At 32.9% G+C, this 17492-nt stretch overlaps 1 protein-coding gene across 1 annotated transcript in view; it reads right to left on the reverse strand.

Moving 5' to 3' along the window:
- Positions 1-17492, reverse strand: part of LOC118198763 (STE20-like serine/threonine-protein kinase) — a 249198-nt gene that overhangs the window by 7468 nt on the left and 224238 nt on the right. Inside the window, exons 18-20 of the mRNA XM_085808321.1 lie at positions 9306-9430; positions 4189-4386; positions 988-1113 (exon numbers count right to left, since the gene is read on the reverse strand). Of these exons, the coding sequence (XP_085664447.1) occupies positions 988-1113; positions 4189-4386; positions 9306-9430 (449 nt within the window). The remainder of the gene's footprint in view (positions 1-987; positions 1114-4188; positions 4387-9305; positions 9431-17492) is intronic.

Below are 17492 nucleotides of genomic sequence, written 5' to 3' on the forward strand. Positions count from 1 at the left end.
CACTGGGGGAGAAGGACAAAAGGATTATGTTTGCAAAAACTGCTAGAAATTTTTAAACTATCTTCTATTTAACTAAAAAATTCTTGCAAGAAACACAGCACTAAAAATAGTCTTAACATTTCTATACAGTGCCATACAGATAATATTTCACATTATTACTCATTTTCTTAAGTAATATTACACATTTTATTCTTAAGCCCTCTGGTTGATCATCCTGCGAATTCCACGGCAACTCAAATGTAGCAAAATTTGCTCATCCCACGGGCAGAAGTTTTTCATCCTTTATTGAGGAGCGCATTCCGTTTTTTCCCCGTTTAACCATTGAAATAAATTATATACAATATTAGGTGTTTAGTTTACATTTTGGCTAACAGATATCGTTAGTTGTCCACTAAATTGCGGCATTTGAAGGCACATGGTGTTAGAGCTCAAACTTCACTTTTTGCCGCTTTTTCTTGCAGAAATGGCTGCTAGAAAACTTTCAGCGATTATCTTGATTATTAAATTAGTGATTAGATTAATAATTAAGTTTACTGAATCTGGTGCAAAGACTGTGAAGTTTGAACTTTATCATACTAAATTGCACTTTTAAGGTATTATTCCCTCAGCACTTTATATTTTCTTAAATTTTATACATTTTACTTTTTTATATTATGCAATATATGGAAATTAACTGAAATTCAACAGAAATTTATTTAATTTTATATTTTATTTTATTTTATTTTATTTTATTTTATTTATTTATTGTGATAACATCTGAAATTGGTTTTTCTGGCAACTTAGTATTTTCTAGAAAGAAAAAGTGCATTTTTCAATTCTCCTATATATATAGATTTAAAATATGCAAAAAAAAATACGCAATTTTGGAAGCGATTTCGGTCTTCAAATTGAGCAGTCAGAGGGTTAAACAATATCTATGAAGCCAAATATATCTCAAACAATATTATCTGCACTATGAAAACAAATGATTCAATTTATTATTAATACCTGTAATTGCTCAAGTTCTTTTATAGTGGTTTCAGCAGATATCCTTAACTCTTCCAACTGCTTTTTCTGCTTTAACTCATGACGCTGTTGCTCTGCTTTATATCGTTTCTTTTCTCCATCCTGAAACTACAAATATACATATATGTATGGAAAAAAATATGTAAAAGATTAAATTAGCACCGTAAATTAATTTCCCTTCTCTATTCTAAAAATAGCAACATCTATTTGCACTGTGTCATTTTGAGAAAAATCTGTGTCGTATGACTCTTAGATAATTCTGGTGATGTAAACTGAACTAAAACTCAAGCAGCCTATAATAATTTTTAAGCAATAATAATTTTTAATATAGCCTATAATAATTTTTAAGCTATAATAATTTTTAAAAAATGTGAGCCCTTTGGAACAGGCAACAGGCACATTTAATGTGCCGACTTGTAGGTAGCTGAAAAAACTGAAAATTTAATCTGCCTTCGCCTCCAATTTCCTAGTACTTATGGATAAACACTTCTACACCATGAAAATTCCTGCTCCCGAATATATTACATAAACAAGAATAAAAACATGTAAATCAAAATTATAATTTAAATTAATGGGAACCCCTTAATTCTCTATTTCTATTCATTTCGGGATCAATCCATCTCGCATGGCCTGTGTAATGCTATGACGTAGCCAATTCGGAACATAAACTGAAAATTTTGAGAATAGAAACTTTTTTAACCTAAACTAAAACCTTCCTCTTGGTGAGCTTCCATACTGGATAACTCAGCAATTTTAGCTTCACCCTCCATGCTGCTTGGATGCAATTTCATTGTGCTCTCTTCATATCACAATAGTATCACCATATCACAATAGTACCAAGTGAATTGTGGCTACATACATCAATTTAATGAAAAAAAAAATGGAATTTACTCGATTGCCAATTTAGATGTTATAAACTTAACATATTAGCATACTATGCATTAAGAATTCTTATTCTTTCCTATGGATCTACGTTCTAAGCATTCTTTCTTCAAATAAATCATATTACTACTATGATTTTTCTCCCAATTAACTAAGACTCCTGCATTTCACCTCCAAACATCTACTGACTACAGAATCATACTCTGGCCAATCAGCTGTATTGATGTTGACCATGACTACACTTTTAGCTCTTGAATAGTTGTGGGAGGTTAGCAGCTTCCTATTTAACTTAAATAATATGTCCCATGACTTATCTTTGACTGGAATATTGTTCATACTGTTTTTACTTTACCATAGCAGCGGGAAAGGGATAAAGCATTAGATTCCAAGGCACATAAGTTCAGTTAACATAGCAAACCCAGATCTTCCTTAACTTTCTAATAATATTATTTTTTGCAGGTGATTTTAATTACAGCTATTTTTCAAAACTTAAGTTTAAATTTTCGAGTATGTTGAAAAGTATCTAATTCTTGATCTATAGCAGCATCTACAAAGCAAAAGCATATTTGAATTCAATCCAGCAAAAAAATGGATAAAAGCATATCCATCTCAAAATTATGCAATAAATATGACATTGTAAAATCCCTGTAGTCCTCTGTATGTGTAAACAACATTAAAAAAAGGTGAGGAAAATATTTTGAAATTTTTGTGCATTCTGGCAACCCGCTTGCAATGAATAAAAGGCAAACCTTTCATTATGCTAAAAGCGATGATCACGATAAACTGATTATTGAATGGATGAGACAACATTGCAGCAAGGGTGCACCTTGACAGGTCTAGTGTTACTAATAGGTGCAAGCCAAAGTAGTTCATGATGAAAAGGACATAAAAACTGAATGAACATATTCAACAAGATAGTTAACCAATTTCAAAAATCACCATGGTATGAAGTAGTTAAAAATTTCATGCAGAAAAGCATGGACATATTACTGAAGCAGTTGAACAATTTGTTGATAAGCTATCAAAATCATTTATTTATTTGCAGGAAATAGGTCCAGACCACCAGGAGAGCAACACTGTCCCTAAAGTCTTCATCGAACTCGTTAACAGTGAACATTATCTCTAGGATGTCTCTAGGGTATCTCTAGGAAATATTTATAATACTGACAAAACTGGTCTCTTCTGGCAACATGTGCCCCAGAATACCTTAGTGATCTCTGGAGAAAAGATCGAACTAGTGTGAAAGATTCCACAACATAATTTAGTTGATTTAGTTTATATGCAACTGCAAGAATGCATATAAATGTTTCATAATTGGAGGAAATACATGATCTTGGGCATTTAAAGGAAGATAAGATGGAAAATCTTATTCTTTCCTCCAAACTGTATATTTATCATTCAGCCCATAGATCCTATATCCATTGATTAAAAAAATCTATGCTACATTTTTTAACAGTAGCAAGACCATTTAAATTTTTTTTGTAATATTTCAACATAAAAACTCCTATGTGGAGCAGTGCAAGAGCATGGAAGGACATGCCTGCGTATGTTTTAAAAGATGCTTGGCATAATTTATGGCCACCTACCACATTTCATGATTATGACGGGCATGAATTTGAAAGTTTTCAGATAACACAAACAAAATGCAAAATTTTCCAATTAATGGGTGAAAGAAAGTGAAGTAATAATAATAAATGAAGATGATGAAACAGAAATTCTCCAATGCAATGACCCAATCATCACTCAACTAACGAATGGTGAAATCCATAGAATGGATTTAAGTACAGAAAATATCACTACAGATTATGAAAAAAGTGATAAAAAGATTGATGAAAATGAAAAGATTTCAACTGACAGTTTAATGGGAATTCTTGACATGGCAGTTGCAGAACTTATAGTACCTGAACAATGAATGGAACTTGGTACCTGAACTATGAATGGAACTTGGTACCTGAACAAGAAATTATACCTATATATTAAACAGAAGGTAATAGCACAAAAAAAAAATGAAACAGCTTAAACAACTTACACTGAAAGAAGTACTTAATAAAACAAATAACTAAACAAATATTGAGCTTTTTTTTTTTTTTTTTTTTTTTTTTTTTTTAATTCCATTAAGTTGCAAGTGTTAGGCAGACTGTTAAGCTGACTTTAGGCAACATAGAAAAAATGATAAACCAAAGGTGTGAACCAAAACTGTTTAGGAACCACTAGGAATGAAGATTTTATGCAACATCAAATTATAAATTTCATTTGTTCAGATGACTTGTTATTGCTAATTAATGTTCAACACAAACATACTTTTCTTATCTTTTCTCTTTCGTCCTCAGGTGATTCAGACAAATTAGCCATGCTTATTCGTAAGCTCTCCCTAAACATTAATTCTCTGGTTTTCATTTCTGCTCTGATGCGCTTTGGCAGTTGTCTTTTTTCAATAGCTTGCCATTTAAGTAATTCTTCTTCTTTACATGCATTCATTCTCTTAATCTGTTCAAGTTCCTAGAAACAAAAGATAAAAAAAATGATAACCTATAATATCTGCATACACAAATTTTTTAAGTATTATAACTATAAACGTTAAATAGAAAGTCTACCACCTGGAAGAGGTAAAATTTTATCACATTTTTTATCTGCAAAATTTCTATGCACATTCATGGATCATAAACTGCTCACGCTAAACAACTGAACTTAGATTAATTTAACCCGCTCAGCATTAAGGCCGAAAATTCCGTATAGAAGGTTGCCTTCCACATTCATTATACATTAAAATTTCTGCTAGCTTTTAATGTATCTGATTTCAGTTTGGATGTATATTGGAAGAAAAGGAATCAAGGTACAAAATGAAAGTGTCATCTTTTAATTAAAATCAAGAAAATATCACTTATTCAATTCATGACATTTTGAGGAACTTGGAAATTTCAAGGCTAAACCCGTAATGCTCAGAGGGTTAAAATGAAAAGCTATTATTATGTGAGTTAGTTTATTTATTTATTTTGAATCCTTTACATAAAGAAAGCAACTGATTCCTCACTTTTGCTATATAATTTTAACTGTTCTTTTCACCTTTTCTGCAAAGCAAATAATAATTATTCTTTTACTGGTTATAAAAATCTGCATTTATTGATCTATTACCTGCAGTTGTAACCAAAAATGCCATGTATATTATACAAGGCATATTTTATATACAGGTAACCCTTGTATAACATGGTAAATAGGTTCCTAGAAAATGCTGTGTTGTGTGAAACCAAGTTGTATGAGACCCAGAGCCAGTATAAAAAGGGAAGTCATGCTCTAAAAACTTACTAAAAACATTTTTTTTTTAATTATACATAAACAACTTAATTTTTTTTAAAAATATATAGGTATGTACAACACAAAACAAAAAATATTACAAATTTTAATTTAACACAACTTTAGTTTAATAAATTTCTTCATTGTCATTACTCAGTATATTCAACAGAGAATGTTTCTTTGGTGGAAAGAGATCGCTTTTACTTTCAGAATTTCTTTCTTCATTTAACTTTTGAATTTTCGGATTATTTCAGCGGATGGTCTGCACTCAAGAAAAATAACTCAAGATTTTCAGCCCAGCGCAGGTCTTCTTTTAATTTTTTTAATGTTAAATTATTAACTCCACAATCTTCATCAGTGTAGTTCAGATCTTCGTCAATTTCTTCTTCCGCTAACAAATCTTGAACGTCATGAATAGCCATGTTCACAAAACCTTCGCCTCTGATTCATTTAGCAAGTTCTAATATGCCACATTTCATTTTCTGACGATTCACGCACGTTTTCTATTTCAACTGAAGAGGGCTATATCTTCTTCTAACATGCATTTAACGTTGAACTTTCAGTTCTTTCAGAGACAAAGATACGATGTCGATTCAGTTCTTGATTGAGAATGTCTTCCAAGCCTCCATTACATTAATTGATTTTGAATTGGTTACGTCTAAAATATGCTGTAATGCTCTTCTTATGTAATATGTTTTAAAAGTATAAATAATACTTTGATCCAATGGTTGCAGTAATGAAATAGTGTTAGGTGGTAGGAACAGTATTTTGGCATTAGGTTGATTCAAATCTTGTGGGTGACATGGAGCATTATCTAATAGTAATAAGTGGCTTGAAGCTCAAATTTTTTGCCTTAAACAATGTTCAGCGTCTAGCACAAAACAATTTAAAAACCAATCTTTAAATATATTCCCAGCTACCCAAGCTCTTGGATTTGCTTTCCAATGTACCGGTAAGATATTTTTATTTATGGCCTTAAGCACACAAGGATTTAGAGACCTATAAACTAACAACGGTTTTGCCATAAAGACCAAAGTCATACTGCACAAAAGTAGTGTTAGGCAACTTTTAGACACCTTAAATAAGGATGCAGTTTTTTCCCCTGATACAAAGGCTCTACTGGGCATTTTTTTCCCACCAAAGTCCAGTTTTGAAGGCATCGAAAACTTGAACTGCTGTGGATCCTTACTCTTCTATAATATTTTGGAAATTTTCTGAAAATGCCCTAGCACCTTCATAATCAGCCAATGCAGATTCTCCTTGAATTCTTATGCTATGAATTGCAAAATGCTTTTGAAATTTTTAAACCAACCTTTACTTACCAGGAAATTTGGGTTGACAGAGGGGTTCTCCATGCTCTTTGAGGTGCTTGAAAATTTTGAGTGTTTTTGTTTAATGATATTATCATCCAATGAAATTCTTTTATGACAGCTATCATCAATCCAAAAGCTGAGTGCCTTTTTTATCTTCCAATTACTGGTGCCCCCCGGGGGCGAAGTACACACTTTGCGGATGTCGAAGATCCTGCAGCAACTGCACTTCTTATTTCTTTTTCATTTTTCTTAGTAGTCCGGACTGTTTTTTCATTCCAATTAAAATTTTTTCCGATGTGAGATGCCTTTTCTCCTTGTCTTAAAGACGAAGAAGTTACTCTTTAACACATTGTGGCTCAATGCAGACTGCCGACCTGTAGCATCAGACACTTTTGTTTTCAGGCCATGGAGACGAGGATTCCAATTCTGGAAGTTGAATGTCCAGGTCATGCATTTTAGAGCACTCATTGTGACCTCATATTGTTCACCTTCTGAGATAGTGAGGTTTCTTCATTACACATTTGTTCATGTGGGTCAGCTGAGGACATTTGTTCTTACGGGTACCGGATCTTGGAAGACAACTGGCAGAACTTACGAAACAAGGATTCTTATGAGCTAAATGATTATATGGGTGCTTTGCGCAATATGGAAAAACTTCATGCAGAGTTCATTAAATTTCTTCGGATTGCTTGGGCAGTTTTCTTATCATGTTACAGCAAAACCGTATTATAGGAAAACTGTGTTGTAGGAGGGTTCTCACAATTTATGAATAGTGTTATAGAGAAACCATGCTACCGAATGTTGTGTTGTAGGAGGGCTACCTGTACATATATTTTTTACTAAACTAATGAACTTTTAATAATTTATAATAGCACTTAAAATCTTCAATTCTTTTCTCTTCTAAACTTTGAATAATCATTGATTAATGGCTTGCCTGATTATCCCGAATTGTTTCGAGTTCATATATATCGCAGTTAATTATTATCCCATGAAAACTTGGGCCAAGCAGAATTTGTCAGTACGACTAGTTTTATCACAGTTTTGCTTGGCCTAGAGGAAATGAAAGAAAATATTTAGCTTTGATTGGCAGTTTGCCAAGTTTTGTTGGTTTTTTGGTTCTTTTGGTGGGACTGGACGCATGTTTTCCCTATTGTATAGTATACGTCAGCTTGTGCATTAGTAATGTATAAAGAAGGATAGTTGCATTAAAAAAAGTAAAATAATAAGCGATGATGTGAGATAGTGAAAGTGATGATTTTTCAGATATGAGTATGAAGAGGCGGACATTGAAAATAGTGGAAGTTATTCTTCTGTATGTAGCCTTATTGAAGACCATAGTTCAAGTGTCGGATTTGGACGAGAGGTAAGATAATTCCAGAGGTAAGCCAGTAAGAAAAGATACCAGTGTACAGAATGTCAGGTATTACTTTGCATTGCTACTTTTCTCAAAAACTATCATAGAAAGACTAACTTTTTTCATTTGCCTAAGATAACTCGAGATAGTAAACTATTATTAAAACTAAATGCTTTTACACCTGTAAAAAATTAAAAATTCAACTTAAGACCTACATATTTTGTTTTATTCGTTTCCTTGTATTTAATAATAAAATAAAAAAGTGATGATTTTTTGCATTTCTTTTTTTTCAAAAAAATTTGTGAGGGAAGTGGTTAATCATTGGTTAAACAACAATTATTATCATTATCGTTACTCTATTACATCAAACTTGCTGGTTAATAGGATTTTATCAACCTTTTAGATTTGTATGGGCATTTCAATAACAAAATTGCTACTAAAATGTTAAATGAGAAAAACTATGACAAAAGCAAAAATATCATACATTATGCACAAAATTATATAATACATTCTATGACCTTTATATTTACTAAAATTCAGTCATCTAGCCTGTGTTCCTTGGATTCCATTAGGCAGAAATCCTTAAGACCAGCTGAACTCCTTTGTACATTTTCCACTGGATAGCTCAATTAAGATTAAAATCATTCATGATCACTACAGCCTGGAGGTAACGTGAAAAAAATCTATCCTGATGATTCACCAGCAACTGACTTGGTAAAAATGCTGAGCACTGACAGTTTGACCCAAGCTCAAATCCCAGTGAATGGGTTGTTGGCTGTATGGACAGCTGTAAAAACATTGATAACAGCCAGTTTGCCTTAGAACATCGTGCATGATCCTGTTTCCCCTTTGGTAGATAGCCCTTTTACACTTTGTCATAATAAAACTAAACCTATTCCTTCATATTCCAATTCCACAAGCAAATTCCCTGTTTCCATTTCAGATATTCTCATGTGATTAAAAATGACATCACACTTATAAACAGAATAGATGATGCTTCTCACTGCATCAGCCATCACTACTTTGTAGTCACCAAATAAAGATGACTGAGGGGGAAACAATGCCAATACTAATAAGAGAGTTTTATTAAATGAAATATTCACAATTACTTACACTTTCAGAGGACTTTAACACATTCTAAATCCATCTATCCAAATAGCATTCTGATAAACAATTGTCGATATTTTGGAAAATTGCGACCATTGCAGCCATTTGAAATAGAAATTACAATAATGGCATCTTCTGGGGTTCAGTTAAATGTCCCCCCTTTTTCAATAGGCGTAAATTAAAATCTTGTTTTTAATATTACTGTAGTAACTTAATATTTAACTATTTTAGGAATTTTTAATACGCTTGCATTCATACAACTTCAGTATATTGTAAAAGCAGAAACCAATTGGAAAGATGAGTTCATTTATCTATAGATTACATGATATTACTGCTAATTATTTGTAATATACCTTTTCATGACGTACTAGCATTTGATGGCGCTGAAGGAAAAAAATGTCTTTCAACTGTCGTTTTGATAACTGATGCTTTTCTTGCAAATGCCTCTCTTCTAGTTCCCAGATTGCTGCTTCTCGAGCTGCAAGGAAAATATAATACAAAAATTTAAATAATTTTAAAAGGGTAAATAATTTGAAATAAACCTTAATCTTATAATGCTTTTAAGTTATACATACTATAAATTTGTATGATCATCAAAATATTGGCATTAAAAGAAAGGCTCATATAGACTGGGGGTGATGCCCTTAAAATAAATTTTATTTTATTGAAAACGTATATCAATCTAAAGTTCCTTTTTTGCCTAATTTCAAATATGTAAAATGTGCCTCTTATTAAACTCCCTGGTTAATAAAATCAATTGCTTAGTTCATATTTTCAGGAACCAAAACAAACACATACTAATCAAAGGAAAAACTGCCACTTATCAAATGTATCTTCACTGCTTATAAAACTCAGAAAAAGGGTTGATTCTCCAGAATCAGAATACCTAACTGTACCCATGAAAGCTGTTTCTGGTTCTCTATTTAACTTGACAAGAGCTGCTTATTTGTTATTCAGGTATATAGTGCTTCTATAAAACAGTATGTCAAAAATTTTGGCCAAAATGTTCATTCCACTTCACACTTCCTGTACCTGTCAGACATTGTTTACAAAGCTCTTCGTCCAGATAGAAGCTGAGAGGGGTAAAATTTCCTTATCTTAAATTTAATAAAATCTGTTAAAAGGTATTATAAGTGGTCAGTATTCCATCTCAAGTGCCAGCAGATGGGGGTTGAAGTGAAATCTTTGCATCCAGTTTCTTTCAAATTCACATGCTGAAAATGTTTCTGTTAGAAAAAACTCATGTTTACTAGGAGTTCTGGGAAAACTTCATGGTGTATCAATACCATTTGACTCAGATTCCTAACTACTTGCTGGGTGCGTATGTTTGCCCGACAAGTTACTCAACACTGCAATTCCCCCTGCTCTTTTTTATCATTCTTTCCTTTCATGGATGCTCCTTTTTTAAATTGTTTGTCTCTTTTCTACTAATTACTTGCATGTGAATATAACTTTTATGACCATGCAGTTAATTAAGATTCATAAAAGTGACTAAATATATGTTTAAGAGCATTTAGTTAATTTGTGAAATTTTTATTTATAGTTTGGATTTCTAAAGAATCCCTTCCCCCCTTTTTTTATACATTTACACCTGTTAGCTTCACTTCACTTGAATGTTTCTCAAATGTACTACTGCTCGTTCCTCAAGCTTCTCACTGTTGAGGAACTTTTGGATCTTTATTTCAATAAAACATAATCCTCCAGATGTGTTTTCAGCCTTTCTGGTTACTAATTGGATGAGGGAGATAACCTGGCATTCCACATTGTGTATACAGAATCTGAAGAAAGAATGTAAAAAATATTGGCTGGCTGAAATACTATAGACAAGTGCAACACTTCACACTGTACCTCATTCATCTAGTCTCTTGCTAACTCTTCTTATTCTTTCTTTGCCATGTATTAAGTGGTTGTGTTAGGGGTTTGTGTATTGCAAAATGGCTCAAGTATACAAAATTCTCTCTTCAAAAAGTGAGCATCCTAAGTTAATTGCTGTGATCTTTTTTATTAGTGTTGTGAGAAACGCAAAACTCTGAATTATGCATGGTATGCAAACTCCATATTTATAGCTGGACATCATTTTCAAAAAAAAAAAAAAAAAAAATTCATGGACCTGGTGCTAAAAACCAAGATGTGGTTGTAGTAATAGATCATACTAAGCAAAAGGCCCAATACCAATTCAAATTATTTAAGAGGAAATCAATGCTGTCATCATGGAGCAAAGTCATCCTGCAATGCCTATAACCAAGCTCAACATTAAGTTATAAAAATAGCTTGTAAAAATGTTTAGCATCTGCAGCACCTACAATGGCACATATTGATATTCCATTAGAACTTATGTCTACTTGTGATGAAAAATTTTTAACAAAGGATTTTCAGTTCATCATATATAAGTTCAGTTTTCTTATCATTACATAACTTCTTTTGCCTTTTTATAAACTTTTTCTCTTTTTAGCTTCATTTACTAAATATCACTTTCACAGCATGCCTGTTTCGGCCACCAGAGCTCTCTGCCTGTCTGTGAGATATTATTTCGCAATGCGCAGATTGTATGCGTGGCTCGCATTTTGTTCTTGCATTCTTAAAACCGCTCATTGTAACTCTGTCGTTTTTTTACTTTGTGCTGTTTTGTGTTCGAAAGTTCAAACCGCGAATAAAGGTTAAATTTACAGTCCACTCGCAGTGATGTATTCTTAGGTTTATTAATTTAAAGTTAAGATACCGCTTCGCTACATTATTTGGTCCGTCGAGCCGGAGCTTCGAGAATAACCCACGCTTGTGAATAAGAATTCTACGTGTCCGTAATGGAGTTGATAATGCAATTTCGGTTTAGAATTCTCAAGACTTACGGAATGGATACAGTGTTCGAGGTGAGTGAAATAGTTAACGCATTTTAATTGCATTTGAGATTTCGTTATTGCTACTATTGTTGTGTTTAAAGTATTAATCGTGAATTTAGAATATTTTCAAAATGTCAGATATAGAAAAAAAGCGAAAGAGAATTTTGAAAACACAGTTAACGAAATTTATCGAGAGAATAGGTTATGATAACTTAGATAATGCTCAAGCTGAATTAATCCTAGAAAAATATAAAATCTTTAAGGAAGATTTTAAATCTCTATTTAAAGAAATTTATACAAATTGTTATGATGATAAAATAGACACTTTCGTTGAGGAAGAACAGTCGATTTTAGAGAAAATTGAAGAGGTTCACTTAAAAATTATTCGTAAGTTAAAGATTTACAAGGTCGTAAATGCAAATGGCGACAAACCTGTCGTACCTGAATCAATCTCTGAAAGTTTAAAGTTACCGAAATTATTTTTACCCACATTTAGCGGAATTTTAACAGAATGGATAACATTTAAAGATTTATTTAACGCTAGTGTTCGCAACAATCCAATTCTATCTGGAGCTCAAAAATTACAATATTTAAAGAGTTCTTTGAAAAATGATGCTTATCGCATTGTTCAGTCAATTCCCATAGCTGATCAAAATTTCAGTATTGCTGGGAATTTAATAGAAGAGAGATTTTCTAATAAGAGAGAACAGATATTTGCTTTTATTAAAAGAATTCTTAACGTTTCACGAATACAAACAGAATCTGCGTCATCGATATTAAGTTTAGTAGATAACATAAATGAAATTACTCGCTCATTGGAAATATTAGATCAAAGGATAGATAATTTTAGTGATACTTTGTTGTTGTATATTATTTTGCAAAAACTTGACGTTTCGACAAAGTTGTGGTGGGAGCGTCAATTAAAAAAAGACGAAATACCAAAGTTGAATGACTTGATAGAATTTTTGAAGAATTACGCTAGAACATTACAGAACAGTAAACCTTTAATTAGTAAAACGCATAAATCAGATAAACCAGTGTATAATAGGGTTACTTCTCTGATTACTAATTCTACTTGCTTATTTTGTAAAGAAGATCATTTTTTATACAGGTGTTCTAATTTTTTAATTTTACCAGTGCAAAAACAAATAGAGTTTGTTAAGACTAATAAACTTTGTTTTAATTGCTTGTCTAATGTCCATAAAGTTAAAATGTGTAAGAGTGCAAATACCTGCAAGCATTGTTTTAAGCATCATCATAGTATTTTGCATTTAGAAAATAATTTCAAACCAAAAAATGCATCTAGATTCCCTTCACCGGAAGCACAAGTGTTTGTTCCGAAATCGCAAATTAAACCAGAAAACAACTTGAGTGAGGTTTCTCCAACTGTTTGTGCAAACAACTATGAAAATCAACATTTTAGAGCTCATGCTAATGGTAAACGTAGTCATGTACTTTTGTGTACTGCTTTAATTAAGGTTCAAAACTCAAAAAATGAATTCATAAATTGTAGATGTTTACTAGATTCAGGTAGTGAAAAATCATTCATTCGTCGGAAAACAGCTATCAATTTAGGATTGAGCATAAAGGATTCGATGATATTAGCGTCATCCTTAGGTATGTTCAATACAACTACTACTGGAGAAGTTGAGTTGTTGTTTACACCTCATTTTAATACTAATTACAGAATTTCAACGTCCGCTTACATAATAGACAAAATTACAGGAAACATTCCAAGTGTAACATTACCTTTGAATTTATATGAAAATTTCCAAGATTTAACTTTAGCAGATCCTACATTTCATGAATCGGGAGAAATTGCTATTTTACTTGGAGTTAATGTATTCCTTACTTTAATAAATGGCGAGGTAATTAAAAGGGGCAAAAATCTTCCATTTGCATGTTGTTCTAAGTTAGGATGGGTAATTGCTGGAACTACACATTTTGAATTCTCGAACCGTAAGCAGGTTTCAGTCAATATGCTAGACGTAAACACGGAGGAATTAATTAAATCATTTTGGGATTTGGAACAAATTCCCACATCGAAACCTTTAACTAAAGAGGAAAGATTGTGTAAAAATCATTTCGTGGAAAATCACGTGCGTAGTGAAAAGGGTCGTTACTCAGTAAAACTGCCATTCAAGCCTAAAAGAAATGAGTTAGGTAATTCCAGACCATCAGCCTTTCGCAACTTTCTTAGTCTGGAACAAAAACTAATAAAAACTCCTGAAGTATATCAACAGTATAAAGACTTCATGTCCAAATATTTATCACTTGGACACATGGAAGAATTATCCGATGATAATTTAGATAAAGTAAATTTTCATTATTATATACCTCATCATCACGTGCTAAAAGAATCCAGTCTTACCACAAAACTACGCGTCATTTTCAATGCTAGTGCCAAAACTACATCAGGGATATCGCTTAATGACATGCTAATGAATGGTCCCAAGGTGCAAGACGAGTTTACTTGTCACTTTGGAAATCTCGAAAACAGAGAGTGTTCTACTAAAAGAATAATTTTATCTTCTATTTCGAAAATCTTTGATCCACTTGGTTGGTTAGCCCCTTTTATAGTTGCAGCAAAAATCTTGCTTCAAGACATAGGGAAATTACAAATCTCGTGGGATGATCCCTTGCCAGATGAAATCAATCAAAGATGGAAAATCTATTGTGAAGATATCACAAATCTTGAATGCATTCATATTCCTAGGAGAGTATTATTGCCCAAATCTACAAATGTAGAACTTCATTGTTTCTATGACGCATCAGAGAAAGCTTACGCCGCAGTGATTTATTTAAAGTCTTCAAATAATTCTTCAATTTCGGTGCAGCTACTAACATCAAAAACTCGCGTAGCTCCTCTGAAAGTAATCTCTATTCCTCGTTTAGAACTCTGCTCTGCAGTTCTATTAGTGCATTTGGTTCAAGCTGTGCAGAATTCATGTTGACGATATTTACGCATGGAGTGATTCATTGATAGTTTTGTCCTGGATACAATCAGAACCAACACGTTGGCAAACCTTCGTAGCCAACCGCGTTTCAGAAATTCAATCAGTCTTACCTTCATCGCATTGGAATCATATAAAAGGAAAGGAGAATCCAGCTGATTGCGCATCAAGAGGTCTTTTGCCTTCAGAACTTTCTACTCATGACTTGTGGTGGACAGGTCCTCAGTGGCTTAATTCAAATAATATTCCGTTCTATATCAACTTACCATTTTCAGAAGAGTCTTTAAGGGAACAACGGAAAAATATTTCTTGTTCAATTGGAACAGTCGCTTCGCAAATTCCAATCCTTAATGAAGTTTCATCATTCTTGAAACTTAAAAGAATCATCGCATGGTGTTTTCGGTTTGCAAATAATTCAGCTAAATCTACCGCAACAGGGATTAAGGGTTACCTTAAAACCGAAGAATTGCAATATGCTAGAAATGCAATTGTTAGAATAGTTCAAATGAATGAGTTTTTTAATGAATATAATCTTCTGAAAAAGAATCAACCGTTAAACACAAATAGTAAGATCCTTTCTTTGAACCCGTTTATCGATAAGAATGGACTTATACGCGTTGGAGGAAGATTAAGACAATCCAACATCGCGCAGGACAGAAAATATCCTATTTTGTTGCTAAAGAAACATCACATAACACAGATTATAGTGAATCATTTTCATGAATCCCATCTTCATGCTGGCCCCCTGCTATTGCTATCAGTAATTAGAAGAGAATATTGGATAATCCACGCTAGGTCAGTTGTAATACAACAGATTTGGAAATGTGTGAAATGTCATCGTGTACGAGCTAAAACATCTACCCAGATAATGTCTGATTTACCATCGTCTAGAGTCGTTCCGTCAAAGGTTTCTTCAAAGTTGGAATTGACTACGCCGGGCCATTTCAAGTGAAGCCCAGGCAAGGTCGAGGAGTAAAACCAACGAAATGCTACATTTGTGTATTCGTGTATTTTACTACAAGAGCTATACATATTGAATTAGTAGGTAATCTTACATCAGAATCATTTATTGCGGCTTTGAAGCGCTTTGTATCTCGAAGAGGAAAACCAATAGAAGTGCATAGCGATTGAGGCACAAATTTTATTGCTGCAGATAAGGAATTGAAAAGAGTAATAAACTCCTTGAATGAAAATAAATTGGTTAATAAATATTGCTCTACTAAAGGTATTAAGTGGATATTTAATCCTCCCGCAGCGCCACATTTTGGAGGATTATGGGAAGCTGCAGTCAAATCTACAAAGTTACATCTCAAGCGAACCATAGGTGACCAACTTCTAACGCAAGAAGAATTTACGACATCGCTAGCTCAAACTGAAGCTTGTTTAAATTTGCGACCTTTGTGTCCACTGTCTGAAGATCCATCAGAATTTTCTGCACTTACGCCAGGCCATTTTTTAATTGGTACCCCGCTAACTGCCTTACCAGAAGAAAGTTTACACGATCAAAAAATTCCTATATTGCAACGTTGGAAGCTTGTTGAGAAAATGTTTCAAAGCTTTTGGAAAAGATGGTCCAATGAATACATTTCTAATTTGCAACGACATTCAAAATGGTTGAAAGTGCAACCTAATTTAAAGGTTAATGATTTAGTTATCATAAAGGAAGACAATTTACCCCCTGCTACGATGGAAATTAGGAAGGGTGCTGGAAGTTTTTCCTAGCTCAGATAATATTGTGCGTATCGTGAAGATCAAAACTGCTAACGGAGTTTTCAAAAGGCCAATTCACAAACTTAGTGTTTTGCCTATCAATGATTAAGTTTTTTTCCCTAAAGCATTATAACTTTGTACTTTACTTTAACTATAATTAAGTTCCTGAATTGTATCAAGGCTTCTGTGCATCTGTTTTGAGAACAATTTAGTTTCATTGCATAATTTCATATTATGTTTTCTTGTGAATATTTTAATGACACATTTTTGCATAATTTAATATTGTTATGATAATTTCATTTTGTAAAAGCTATTTATTTTGAAACGATGTTTCAATGCCGGGCGGAATGTTTCGGCCACCAGAGCTCTCTGCCTGTCTGTGAGATATCATTTCGCAACGCGTAGATTGTATGCGTAGCTCGCATTTTGTTCTTGCATTCTTAAAACCGCTCATTGTAACTCTGTCGTTTTTTACTTTGTGCTGTGTGTTGTGTTCGAAAGTTCAAACTGCCGAATAATGGTTAATTTACAGTCCACTCGCATTGATGTATTCTTAGGTTTATTAATTTAAAGTTAAGATACCGCTTCGCTACAATGCCTTTAAAATACCCAATACAATGTTACTATACTTTTTTTTTTTTACTTTTGCAAAGCTATTTCCTTTAAAATAATATATGGTGATAACATTTGGTGGCAACATCCTATTATTTTAAAAGTGATATGGACAAAAAGTGAGAATTGAGATTAAAAGCACCTCTGGTGCTAAGTGTTGCACAGTTTAACATTGTACACTGTTTACTGGATCATAGATGGGGCAATTAAAACCATTCTGAGACTTTCATTCAACTGTATACCATACATGACCGTCAGAACTGGTAAAAATGCAAAAGTGCTTGTTCATACTTTAATGACCAGATAATCGGAGGAGTGTTATACTCACTTATATCAATATTTTAATGATTTTTGCTGCTGAACATGACATAAAATTAAATCTCATTTCATTATTAGTAATTCTGAAACAGCAGTTATTAACTCTTCT

This window comes from Stegodyphus dumicola, chromosome X1, assembly GCF_044657685.1.
Source record: "Stegodyphus dumicola isolate Sdum_Otavi_A_Nest chromosome X1, ASM4465768v1".
Classification (NCBI taxonomy): Eukaryota; Metazoa; Arthropoda; class Arachnida; order Araneae; family Eresidae; genus Stegodyphus; species Stegodyphus dumicola.